This window comes from Lethenteron reissneri, chromosome 36 (assembly GCF_015708825.2).
Source record: "Lethenteron reissneri isolate LAM-NWPU_2019-01 chromosome 36, ASM1570882v1, whole genome shotgun sequence".
NCBI lineage: Eukaryota > Metazoa > Chordata > Hyperoartia > Petromyzontiformes > Petromyzontidae > Lethenteron > Lethenteron reissneri.
The window spans coordinates 24,991-39,693 of NC_083814.1; the positions used below are offsets into that span (position 1 = coordinate 24,991).

At 37.8% G+C, this 14,703-nt stretch overlaps 1 protein-coding gene across 1 annotated transcript; it reads right to left on the reverse strand.

Moving 5' to 3' along the window:
• Window positions 1-945: 945 nt before the first annotated feature.
• On the reverse strand, window positions 946-14,394 carry LOC133351233 (uncharacterized). The gene is made up of 8 exons (XM_061566317.1): window positions 13,393-14,394; window positions 12,621-12,743; window positions 9,749-9,874; window positions 8,616-8,729; window positions 4,448-4,561; window positions 3,781-3,891; window positions 2,112-2,330; window positions 946-962 (listed from the first exon to the last, which is right to left on the reverse strand). Exons 1-7 carry the CDS (start codon window positions 14,378-14,380, stop codon window positions 2,188-2,190), a joined length of 1,719 nt encoding a protein of 572 aa, XP_061422301.1. The 5' UTR covers window positions 14,381-14,394; the 3' UTR covers window positions 946-962; window positions 2,112-2,187.
• Window positions 14,395-14,703: the final 309 nt, after the last annotated feature.

The following is a 14,703-nucleotide window of genomic DNA, read 5'->3' on the forward strand; positions in this document are numbered from 1 at the left end:
TCTACATTAGTCGTTTTTGTTTTTATAATTTTTCTTTTATTATTTTTATTAACTTTCATTTTTTATTATAATTTTTCTATCTACGTGACTTTACCGAAAGAACCAAAGAATATAAGAGTCAATTGATAAGCAAATGTAAAAGGTTGCTTTAATTACAGTACTGGCTGTAATATTTACGAGGGCAATGTAGCTTTGTAAATGTTACCAAAACATTCGATGCCGTCTCCAGCATAGCCAGCGATACACTGACAACTGTAAGAGCCAGGTGTGTTGATACAGACCCCCAGGGTTCTATGGCACCGGAAGGACCCTCCTTCACACTCGTTAGTATCTGCACATAAAAATACACACGTGAATAGGTCTTTTTGTTATGATTGCGTCCTGGATACATCGACAGAAATGTTACATCTTTTCTAAAGGAGGCTACAGTCAACATATGGAATGAGTTTATATTTCCATATTACTGATCATTCTGGGCAGTTTTTAAATGTGGCATATTCAGATGGTGATATCAACAGGCAGTGATACTGGCATGTTTTAGAAATGCTCACATAATTACTTTTCCGTAACTTTTATGCATGAAAACATCAAATATGAAATCATTTAACAATTAAATGAACATTTGTGGATAACACATTGCAAACAAATAACTTTTAAGGACGTAAATTTATTGGCAATTTGATTAGTAATTAACACGAAGTAATTAGAATACTTTTACTGTCATGACATTCATTTCAAGGTAGCACTTAATTTTCTGAAATCAATAATAGACCGAATGATAGACCGAATGATAGACTTAAGTGATAGTGATCTGAATTGCATTAAGCATGTAAAAAAGTATATCTTACCAATCGAACAGGTATCACCACTCCATCCATCTACACATCTGCATGTGAAATTGCCAATGCCATCCACACATGTTGCATTATTCTGACATGTATTTCCAGTGCAGTCGTCAATATCTTTGAGGGGAAAAAGGAAAACAATACATAATTCAAATATTCGACGATCTGGTTGATTTAAAAAAAAAACTTAGCATCGACCAAATATATGAAACTCATCACTATTTTTTTCCCATATTTAAAAAATTGACATCCATGTTAAACAATACTGATGAATAGACGGCAGTCTCGCACTTACCCAACTGGGACCAGGTGTGAATCTAAGGCAAGTAGTACCACAATTACTGGTCGTTATCGCGATAGCACAGTGCCTTAAGGTCACGCTTGGATGATAGAGGATTGCTTTTTTTTCATGATCGAATAATTAAATTAGAGTCAGAATATTTAAACTGGAGGTATCTGATGAGATATAAAGCTCTTTTTCACAGATGCCCAGTAGGGGCAGGTCAGAACGTTACAACAATAAACAATATAAAAACATAATAGAAGTGAAAAGTATAGAAATAGTAAACAAATCACTTAAAAAATACAAATAAAACTAAACTGTTGTTTATCTTACCACGTAAAGCCCATTGAGCTATTAGCTTCTTTTTCAGAAGCCACCTGGCCATAAATAATAGCTCAACGAAGTGGCTTATCGTGTGGAAATTTATAGCAGCAAAATAATCTGAATAATCTAAACACATGTTTCTGAATGTGGATGGAAAACCCAGAGGACCTGGAGAAAAAAATCCACACCACCACTGGGAGAACTTGCAAATTACAAAAATAGTGGTGCCAGGATAGAACCTCTGACCTCCATACCAGGCAAGGCAAATAACATCACACCACCATGGCACCCTTTGGTGTCAGGCAGCCCACAATACACAGCCTTGGTTTGTATCTGCAACTGCTGCCCAGTGTCTAGTGGGCTAATTAAAGCAGCAAAACGATAAGACATTGAGAATGATTTGGTAATGCTGCATTGGAAGCAGTGGTGCGCAAGTACAATGAACAAAAACAACTAAACACATTCGTCAATAACACAGCCGTGAACATGTATAACACTATGTAACAATATTTTTGTTCTTAGTAAGTGTTATTTTATAATTGTTTATGCCTCAAAAGTATAGTAGCTATTATTCCCCATATATAGTTTGTTCTTCTAATTCAGATACGTTGGCAAATGTATTGCATTGACTTTTGACATTGAGAATAGTCCTGCATCACCTCACTTCGACGCTGTGCTGCCCATTTTCAAACTGGAAAGTGCATAACGTTGGGGAGAAAACAACGTGCGATCATCTCACACTTGACCACGTGAGCGCTTACTATATTCGCAGAATTCTCCCATGAACCCTGGGGCACAAGTGCAGTTGACTCCATTGACAAGATCGTTGCAAGTTCCGTCATTTAGGCACAGCGGCATGTCTTTGCAGTCGTCAACGTCTGCATCAAAACAATACATTGTTGCAGATGAAGGGTTACATGTGAGACCAATACTTTTTAAACATCATCTTGTGAAATAGTAAAAAACTAAAATATAGATTTTCAGCATTTATAGTTCATAAATAGGCCGATAGCATATGCCAACACACAAGATCGACAAGTATACATGTATCACGCTTCTGTAGATGTGTATATTTAGTGCCTGGAGTTTCAAATAATGTAACACTGAACTGTTTATTAGCAGTGTAAATCATGAGTGAAGTAGAATAATTAAGCGTAAACAATTATTTATGTGAACGTTTACATTTCCCCTAATTTCTTAATGAGATTTGCATGCGATTAACATACGTTATGCAATATGCTACAGTGTGCCCTATTTAATAGTACATTAGTTGTCAAGGTAGCTTTCATCATGAAGAAGTTATAGTTGTGTGAAATTGTGGTCCATTTAAATTCCCCTCTATATGCCATGAAAGCACAGTATATAACAATTTCCAAGCTATTGAAGCTGTCAAAATTAATGTTAAGAGGGATTGCTTGACAAATATTTCACATGGGAGTCACTCTTAATCATTCGTAATCATTTGGCAATACCATGGATGTGGATTATAGCATGGTGGAATGTTTGTATATCTACACACTTCCAAGCAAGATAACGACATTACGCAACACTGATTTAGTGCAGCAGTATAGGGCATACTAGGGTATATAAGTGTATTACTACAGAGTCCATCATTGCTGAATTGATTGATCCATCTTGCCATGTTTGCTCTACCTTTACACAACACGTTGGACGGTTGTAAAAAGGGTACAAGTACAGACGGCAGAAAAAACCCACACATTTTAAAGTTGTAAGGTAGCAGACAAAGTAAATGTGTAATTTGCAAATACTGTACAATATACAACACAGTGTGATCTCACTTGGCTCTCGACAGTTTGCTTGGATTACAAAATAGGCGCAGCTATGACTTTAAATCAAATATGCTTGGCTAATACTAAAGTGTGTGCATTATACACAGGTGTGACATCAAAGTGAGGGGCGGTGGCACTGTATTTGCGCATTCACAAAGAACCTGGCAACCCAAGTAAAGTTCCCTGTCATGGCTACATGAGTGGAAATTATATCTGAACCTGCCCTGGCTTCCCCTATTTACAAACCTGCACTGCCCAGTGTGGTGAAGTATGGTCAAAACAACAGTGATGTGGGCCTTCATCCAGCAGAGAATGTATGAAGAGATGTAAATCACCATTAATCACAGTGTTATAATATAATAACGGTTTCCCCCTCCTGATTGCCTGTCTTAAAACGTGTTCTGCTTGATGCAGATTTTCAATCCATAAATATAGTTATGTTTTCCCACAGCTTAAACAATTCATACACCACAGCCTCATTGGTAAGATAAAGGAGAATGTGCCGGCTTAAGAGTATGTAGGAATTTAAGGAACTTACTTTTGTCACATAAGTTTCCTGTCCATCCCTTGGCACATTCACAGAAGAATTGATTGAGCCCATCCACACACTGGCCGTGCATGCAAGGATTTGACATGCAGTCATTAACATCTAAAAAACACGCAATATTATTTTAAGTTAATCCAGGCATCAAACAAACAGTTCACTCTGCAAATTACAATAAATTAGATTTGTTGCAGACTTCTGTTACTGAAATATAATATGCACGGTGCTTGGGCGAAAGCATAATGTTACATTTTGAATTACAGTAGTATGGAAACGAAATCATACATATACATGTGTAGTACATTTCTGTGCATTATACCAATTCACTTAGTACATACGTGTATGATAAACATATAAGTATACACATTTAGTGTTATAGAACAACTGTATTTAGATCTAAAATTTGATGTACACAATTTTTTATATAGTATATTGGGAGCAACTTCATTTTAAGCATTTGTTCAATTCCACAGCAGTGGAAATAAAACTTTACCGAAAGAACCAAAGAATATGAATCAGAAACTGATAATCACAACATTTGGCCTTTTCAGATATGGTTTTTGCACACCAGGTTTATGGAATACCTTAAAGAGCAAATTTCATCAACTTGAAATTTTGTTATCATGATATACCGACCAACACATTCCGAGCGACAACATACTTTCTGAGCAGAGGAGTCCAGTCCAGCCTGTTAAACATTCACAGGTGAATGACCCCGGGTTGTTATTACAGCTGCTCCCGTGCTTGCATGGGCTTGTGAGGCATTCATTTATATCTGTGACAAAAGGGTAAAAATGAGTGTAAATTAGCTGTGAACACAACATTGGATTTAAATAGCACTGCCACCTCTCCATAGTGTTTACACCTGGATGTCAGTATTTCATGGCATTGTGTTGGCAGCGGTGCATGAGCACAAAACGCAAATTCATCAATAATACTTTGGCTTTAAATAATTAGTATGGACAATACGTATACAGTACAGATTTCATATGGGTCTCCTCGGATGTTCGGGAGCACATGTTTAATATGCAGCAGATGTGGGATCTGGTAGAAGGTACAACGCATTGGCAAGGTGCAGGGCATAAATGGCTTTGGTCATGATGACATCTTGATCTCCTCTGAATTATGTTACTTGTTTAGTAGGTTGTGCTATTTGACAACTGCATACGACTTTGAAGTAAAACACTTTTGTTGCATGGTCATTGTTCACATTTGTTAAATTCAAAAGAGGCAACTGTATCTCTTCATGGTATTTGTTGTCATATTTACCAATGAGTAAATGTACGCAGTGTCTTCGGATAGCTTATATTTTCAATGATAACTAACGACAAATAGAATAACTGAGAGTGATTGCACAAAGAGTGATGTTTAAGCAACCAGAAAAGATGCATAGTTTATACGACCAGTAGGAATCGCGGTGGCATTCACATGCTAATGGCCTCAAAGCATTTGCTTAAAACTGGGTTCACCACAACCCTTGTTTATTATTCTTTAAAGTGTCTCTCAGATATATTGTATGCTTATCTATTTTGTTATTATATATAACGATGATCATTCTTATTTTTGAGTTTGTATTTTGTAAATTTTGCGTAATTTGAACTCGGACATAACCTAAAGAAGGGTCCTTACTTACAGCATGTTAGAAAGTTAGCCAGTGTCAGTTCAGGCAAGGCTGGCTCTCCCAGTGGGATCTCTCTGTTGGGACTGGTCCACAGTGTTACTGGTGCTGAATCAATACTGTGGCTACGTGGGCTGACGTTCACTCATGTAACATTGACATCGATATATAGAAATTGTATTATTAATTTAACTTGGGTATCTGGTGCTTTGTGTAAAAACATTCGCTAGATAAAAATAATGCTGCTGAAATCATTCAATCTCAGAAAGCCTTTAGGTTTTGTATATATACATATTGTCTTGCTTATACATATTGTCTTGCTTATCTAATTTGTTATTTATATTCTCCATAATGACACTAATGACTATTTATTGAGTTATGTATTTTTTAAAGGTCATTGCAAAAACTCATTAATAAGTACCGTGAATTGAATAAATAACTGTGCTTTTAATCCTACATGTTACTTGGTGATGCTCCATTTGGCAGTGGTGCACATCCACATTAAACAAACAAAAACTCGTCAACAATATTGCCTTAAAATTATAAAATATATAATCGTTGACATTTTAGGCAATGACCATTCTTCCATAGCACACTTAATCTTTTATGGAAGAAGGGCATTTAATCAATACTAAAACGAAGCCTAAACTTTTTAGTTTACCAGGTAAAGCTCACTGAGCTATATATGCATTTTTCATATAAGCAACCTGGCTACAAATGATAGCTCAAAGTTGATTGTGTGGAAATGTATAGCAGCCAAATATTCTAAATGCATGTTGATTCCAAATGTGGTGGAAAAAAAAACCAAGAGGACCCGGAGAAGAATCTACGCGACCACGGGGAGAACATGCAAACTCCAAATATGCAAGCGTCAGGGTGGGGATTGAACCCAAACGTTATCATATCCCCCATCTGAGTTCAAATAGCAAAAGTCACACTACCCGAAACTAAAAACTGTTGCAATAAAGGACAGGTAGTGAGTTTGATCAAACTCACTGCAAGATTATCAGTGAATACTAACGTGTCAACAATGTTTGCGCAATTCTTTCGGATGGCTTCATTCCTTGAAACGTTTTGTATTTTTATAATACACAGATACGTTTGTTACATGAACCAGCCATCATCATATAAAATCAGCAATGACTCAAGAGTCCATATAAAAAAACGTGTACGCTGTTTGTCGTTAACGCCACTTTGAATTAGAACAATGGGCAACAGTAGTGATTTTATAATCGCCTAGTGATTTTATAATCGTCTAGTGTAGGAAGCCAGTTGTAATGGCAGCACAAAGGTTGGGCGACTCCACCCAAGCGCCTGTTGCTCATTCGCTTTATGTGTGGAAGAACTGGTTTCTGCTTGAACACGCCATTGGTCGTACAATTTATGACTTTATGTGATCGTATTCAGTTATACGTTGCCTTGGTACACACCATAACCAAATGTCGTAAATATATGCAACTGTCATCACAGTTGCATACATTGTAATAAAAGAGCTACTATTTTATGACTGATTTCTTTTTGTCATGGTTAAAAAGGCGATTAGCTACACTCTATTGCATTGTTAAAAAAACTGGTATTTTTTAGTTTTCACTTCCTCTAATGAACGGTGTAATATATACATCGGGGTTGCTTACCATATTGGTCCTCGTTTGAAAAGTTTCAGTAGATCAAATATCGTTTCATAACGTTTACAGGATGTAATTTAAGTTGAAAATTAGACATTATATAGAGCCCCGTGTGTTACTTTCAAATACTGTATATGTCAATGTTCCACATTTTTTTAAATGACAAAAGTAAATGAGCAAATGTGAATGAAATATACCTCTCAAATGGAATGGAATTACATACATTGTGTGTATATTAGAAAGCGCCTATTATCCGCCGGTCCAATTTATCCGCGACTCTTATATTCTACCGCAGCTGTAGGAGAGCGAAAACGCTATCATTTGTGATTCTGCGACTTTTCCCATAAGTGATTGGGGTATGATATCCTATCATATAAACTTTTTCGCATTTAAGCAGGGTCATGGCAGTAAATGTAAATGACCAATCTGTTTCAAAGACAATGCATATATTATCAGATGTTTTTTTGTTTGGATTCTGACCACAAATATTGTGGTTAATGCAAACATGATTTCTTGTAAAAGGTTTCAGTTTGGTGTTTTAACATCTTGCACCATCAGAGTATTAGAGCTCTGGGTAAGCATTTACACCATTGGAACCTCCTTTGCCAGTAGCAAAATATGATAATTGTTTTTTTACCCTTTTATCTGGCAACAAAACTGACACCTTTTTTACAAGGAGTCATGTTTGCATTGACCACAATACCTGCAATCGGAATGCAAACAAAAACACAACTCTGATAATATATGCACTGTCCTTGAAATTGATTGGTCCACACCCGAGACAGCTTTCCTTAGAGCCTAGTCTCACATGGTGTTTGGACCAGATGACGCCAAAAGGCGCACAACTCAAAGACAATGCACCATCAGAGTATGAGAGCTCGGGGTATTGTGGTCAATGCAAACATGACTCCTTGTAAAAAAAGGTGTTAGTTTTGTTGCCAGATAAAAGGGTAAAAAAACAATTATCATATTTTGTTACTGGCAAAGGAGGTTCCAATGGTGATCTTAACACCTGTTTTCTTGCCAGAAAAAAATGGGAAAACCTATTCTCAGTAAATGTTCTGTTATTTGTTGGTTATCCGAGATTTTCTTTAATTCAACAGTGCTACTCCGCGATGTCGAAACGCAGCTAGGACGATTGCGCCGAAACCCTGAACGCTCGCATGCACCATAGTGCATCATGTACAGCTCGTCGAGATGAGTCGAGATGATCGCCGACCATCAACAGACTAAAAATGACTGCATCATGGACATTATGCGAGAGCCGGGGTACCGCCATAAGGTTCACGTGACAAACGGATGAGGTTCTTTTAACTCTCAGAACCTGAATATAGCAACAGTTATTGCAGAACCAATATTGTACGTGACGACTGCGACCATCAACTCACCACACTTGAGAACCAGATTTATTCACAGGCGGCTGCCCTGTTCCAAACTCAAGGACCTCTATAGAGTCAGCCCAGTGCACTGACCTTGTATGTGCTATAAAATGGTTGATAAAACTGCTTGGCTAACAATATACACTCTCTGTTTAAATATCCAGTGCTGCTCCACTGAGGTGGGATCTTTTCACAATTCACACCCACCTTGGTCACAGTTGGTGCCCGTCCATCCACGAGCACACTGACAGGAATAGGCATTATCCAGGTTCTGGCACGTCCCATTGTTTTTACAAGGTTTGCTTAGACATTCATTGATATCTGTACAAAACATAGAGAAATGATAAATACTGCATTTTATGATATGGTTATATTGAGGCATGTTTAAAAGAACTCGATTCACGAGGAAAATGTATCAAGATATACAGTATTATTTTCAATAATATACTGCACAATAATTGCATGGTATGGAATAACGAATAATCATTATTTTTTAAAACATTGGAACACTACTCTGAAAAAATATATTTTATGATACTGCATTAGCAGTGGGATACACGTACAATTAACAAAAACCACTAAACACACTCGTCAATAACAACATTAAGTAAGAATTGTCTTGCATTCCTTCCACTAATTTAGTGTGAGCACAGAAGGGGTGGGTGGAGCAGGGAGGGGGCTGCATGTTCTAATGCACAATAGCTGCACATTTTTTTTGGAACGAAATTGCAATTCAAATAATGAAACCCGAATCATTTGGCTGTTGTGTTTGGTCGTGTTGTTACAGACGTGAATGGTTATATATGAATCATGTTCAGTGGACTATATTAATTGTCGAGCACAATTGGGCTCTGTGATTTGTGAAAGATGGCTTTGTGTCTCAAGGTTTGACATATTATGTGCTACATTACGTGAATGTATTTTCCAGAATATAAAATGTGCATGCCGCATTTGTAGGTTTATTTAATTATTCAGTCCAGTGCAATAATATTTGTAAATATTGTTGATTTATTATGATTTTTGTACATTTATTTACGAGAAATGTAATTCACATATAAGGGTAAATGTTCAAAATGAACAGCTCAATAACGCAGACGAAGTGTAGGTGTTTGCCTACGAGGCAGCTTTATTTGGTCAAATAGCAACAGCTGAGAATTGAAGAATCAATTGCCTTTCAAAAATGTTTGTATAGTATTGGGCGGTTTTGTAAATATTGACATGAAAATAAGTGAGCTAATGGAATTGACCGTAAAAATGCATTCATTGAATACATTCCATAAGAGCTGTGAAACCTGCTTTATCCAACACGTAATGCAGTTTACAGTAGCGCACTCACATACCTACACATCCGTGAATGTTAGTGGAGTTCACTTCAAACCCGGGGAAGCAAGAACAAACATAGCTTCCAACAGTGTTGACACAGTCTTGTTCACACCGTTGAGGCAGTGTCTCACATTCATTGATGTCTACAGAATAAGTGAAAAACAATGAGGGAGCATTTACATATAAAATCAAAGTAATAATGGCACACGAGTTTTATACACATTTGAATATCACTTTCTCAGGTCAACTGAGGTAGTGATTTTAAAAATGTATTATAAAGCAAAGAAACAATAGCAAAATAGTAAAGACAACATAAGCAAAGTGGGTTAACTTAGTAAAACATATTACAAGCTATCTGACTTGCAAAATCATTGAAGTTGGACATTTTTGAAACTTTTTCTTGTTTGCTAGGGTATTGGATACAATTAGACATGTAAAGCAACGTGTTATGACATCGGTTTAAACAGTTATCTTTCTGTTTTGTTAATACGTATTCATCCAGACAGCTGTCAAACATTCGAGGTTACTTAAATACTATAGCCCTACATGGTTGGGCAAAAGCTCATTTATGTTCAACAACCACAACAAGAGTCAACATGTATGGCATTGAACATTGCTCTCTGTTTTGTAAGAGATGTTAAACTTAATGATCTCTTGCACTCCTGGCATTTCATAACAGTGGTTGTCCTGCTTTCCGCCAATCATGGAATGTTTTCAGTTTTCATGTGAGCCATGTGGCTCTTAACTCGGGTTCAACCGCAGCAAACAAAAACATGAACAAGAAACATCTCAAAGTGACTACACGCAGCATAAAAATCCAGGAAAAAATTGCAACGTCTTCCAGAAAAAACAGCGTATTTCAACGCTGTGTGCAAAAATCCCAGTGGGATGCAAGTCAAACAAAAACAACCATAAGATAATTTAGATTAAAGTTATCAGGCTAACTCTGTACTACAACAAACAAACATGGCTAAACCAAAACGTTTTCAAAATCACCAAAATAAAGCTATAAAAACAATGTAACAGTGATCATAGGAACTGTGATTCAAATTTAACAATAAACGATATACATAACATGTACGACCAACTTTGCAGCCATAGCTTGCTGCATGAGTCACTCCATAACAGCAGGAGTATCAGTAGCAGTATCAACAATTTTCAATACACCTTTAAAGATCAGCACATACTTTGCAGCGGTCATCCAGAACGATACATTTGATTTCAGGCCATATTGAATAGCAGTGGCAGCTAGGGGTGTACAACTCCTCTAGAGCAGTTTTGAGTGAAGATCTCACAGGTAGTGATCCAAGTTGCAGTTTATTGGCGATAGCATTCCAGACCCTGGGGGCATCAATAGAAAAGGCCCTTCCTCCAGTATTTGTACAGCAATAAGGAATGTGAAGCTGGTAAATGAGCGAAGACCTTAGGTCACATTTGTTATTCGAAACAGTGAGGAGATCCAGCAGATAGTCTGCTGATTTGTTTTGTAATATGAAGACCCCACACCTGCAGACCCCCACCTCCAATCAGCATGGTTGACTATGTATGGTGCGAAAGAAGTTCAACATACGCTGTACATATATACAAGACGGATACCACCTTGCACTTATTTGAGTAGGAGGTGAAACCAATACTTTGCTGTATATATTTAACTACCAATTCGGGGTCCTTTTCAATTCGTGAGGACATTGCAAAAACAAATTAACTTTGTATGATGCGAAGACATGTGTGTGCCACAAAGACAAATTCAGGTCGGAATACAGTTAACCGCGACAAAGTATCATTGTAAATGGATTGGCATCTCCTGTCTGCTATGCTGGTCAGCCCTGAAATGTATTGCTCATGCTGCTGCTGGTGAAAGGGCATACACGAGAGGAAGCACTAGAAAACACTCTCAAGTATATTTGGCCTACTCTTCCATGCCGGCTCGACATTTTAGAAGTTATGGGAGTACCCACACTTTAACTCCACCACATGTGACCTGCTGATCGACTAACTGTGGTTTATCCATTTATACTGCTGGATGGACAGGGGTGGGGATACTTCATAAACTTGTCCTAACGTTTAGACTGCTGTGCCAGGAGATTGAATCGGGAATACATTCGACGCGATAAAAAAAATTGCCTTGAAATGTGTGGTTCTGGAATTTAACATGTTTAGGTTTACAGTCGTTTTATGGAGGATGAACGAAAATGGGGATGTTTGGATTGCCCCACGGATTACAAGGATTTACAGATTATTTGGATTTTCGCTGTATATTTTATGTTTGTGTGTAACTTTTCTGATTATTTTATATCATGTTCAATATAGAGCTGGCATTTTTACAGTCTTGTTAATTTTCCGAAAAAAAATCACGATATTTTTTCATTCGAATTCTCTTTTTAAAAACATTATCCACGTCCCCCTTACATTCTGGTGAATTCTTAACTGGTGAACTAAACTTAAACTATCTGTGCTAAACACACCAGTATAAGATTGCAGGCTCTTTATCACGTACAGCCATGTGTACAGATATGTTGATATTAAACTAAAAAAAATTACCAGGTAAGGCCCACTGAGCTATTTAGCTCTTCTTCAGAAGCGACCTGGCGACAAATCATGTGTACATTTAGAGCAGCCAAATACTCGAAACGCATGTTTCTAAATACAGAGGAAAAAACCGGAGGACCCCGTGAAAAATCCATGCGACCACAGGGAGAATATGGAAACTCCATATATACAGGCCTCAGGGTTGGGATCGAACCCACGACCTCCTCTAAACCAGGCAAGGGAGATAACATATCACCACTGTGGCACACCTCATATAAAACAGTGTTTCAATGGCTTCACTAGGCTTTACCAAACGTTTACAAAAGGTCACGTAATAGCATTTCCTCGTGCAATATTTACCGAAGCAGTTGGGTTGACCTTCATGTAGTTCGTATCCTGTATTGCATTGGCAGGTGGAGTTTTTTGTGCTGGGATCAATGAAGCACATTCCATTGGTGCAAGGCAGAGAACAGGGTGTATTAGCTGCAGTAAAAATGAAACAAGAATACATACAGAATTAAACATTTACATCATACAAGTCTATAAATCATATTTTACCTATAAGGTTAACTTCATGAAGCAAAATGAAATGTAAAATTTGTTTGTACCAGACAGTATTCACATTAGGCTTCCTAGCATTACTTTTATTTGACATTCCCATTGTTGTACCCTTCTACTTTTGTACGATGTACTGGAAACAAGCTATAGGGCCCGAGTAATGTACCTATTATGGCTATTATTCATTCTGCTACTTTTGGTGGAGTGAGGGCCATTTCATGAGAAAATTTTCTGTCATTCCACCATTTGAAATTCATGTATGATGGATACTTTACAGAAATGCACCTATATCTGCAACTAACGCATGCCAAAATTGCAGAATGATCCAAAGTGGGCTCGGTTAGGTTGGGGTAATGGTGGAAGCAATTATGGCATGACGTTTATGCTTCTATGTGTAAACTCTGCATCGTTGTGTGGAATGATGTAATTCTCACTCCGTGAATTTGGCTTAAGAATGTAACGCTGAGAGAGCTTTTGCGAAGCCCATTCCGTACAAATTCGAGTGCAACTGTCGCTATATAAAGTGATATAATTATTCCGTGGAATATGGAATATGAAAAAATTGTGCAGTAACCTGGAGTAGTTGTTGTGGAAGAAATCTTCGTAGTCGGAGATGTGATTGGTGTTGTTGACAATGGAGACGTTGTTGCTGCTGTTGAGAAATATTCAGTGCTCGAAGTTGTCGATTCTGAGGTAATGGTGGATGTGAAAATAGTTGTAGTGTCTGACGTAGGTGTTGTCGAAGAGAACGGTTCTGTTGGCGATGTGAATGTTGTCGATAAAGGAGATGTTGCTACTGATGTTGACACCGTTACTCTACTGGAAGTTGTTGCATTCGCTGATGTAAATTGTGTTGTTGACAATGGAGATGTTGCTGCTGGTGTTGAGCCAGATTCAGTATTTGAAGTTGTTGATTCTGAGGAAATGGTGGACGAAGAAATAGTTATAGTGTTTGATGTAGGTGTTGTGGAAGAAAACGTTGTAGTAGGAGATGTGAATGGTCTTGTTGACAATGCAGAAGTTGCTGCTACTGTTGAGATAGATTCAATGTTGGAAGTTGATTCTGAGGTTATGGTGGATTGGGAAATAGTTGTGTCTGACATAGGTGTTGTCGAAGAAAACGGTGCTGTTGATGATGTGAATGACGTTGTTGACAATGGAGATGTTGTTCCTGATGTTGACACCATTACTATACTGGAAGTTGTTGCAGTCGCTGATGTAAATGGTGTTGTTGATAGTGGAGGAGTTGCTGCTGCTGTTGAACCAGATTCAGTGCTTGAAGTTAACGATTCTGAGGTAATGGTGGATGTGAAAATAGTTGTAGTGTCTGACGTAGGTGTTGTCGAAGAATACGATTCTGTTGGCGATGTGAATGATGTTGTTGACAATGGAGAAGTTGCACCTGATGTTGACATCGTTTCTATATTGGAAGTTCTTGCAGTCGCCGATGTGAAAGGTGTTGTTGACAATGGAGATGTTGCAGCTGTTGAAATCGTTTCAGTACGTGAAGTTGTCGATTCTGAGGTAATGGTGGATGGAGACGTAGTTGTGGTGTCTGACATAGGTGTTGTGGAAGAAAACGTTGTAGTTGGAGATGTGAATGGTGTTGTTGACAATGGAGACGTTGTTGCTGCTGTTGAGACAGATTCAGTGCTTGAAGTTGTCGATTCTGAGGTAATGGTGGATGGAGAAATAGTTATAGCGTCTGAAATAGCTCTTGTCGAAGAAAACGGTGATGTTGGTGATGTGAATGATGTTGTTGACAATGGAGAAGTTGCACCTGATGTTGACATCGTTTCTATATTGGAAGTTCTTGCAGCCGCCGATGTGAAAGGTGTTGTTGACAATGGAGATGTTGCGGCTGTTGAAATCGTTTCAATACTTG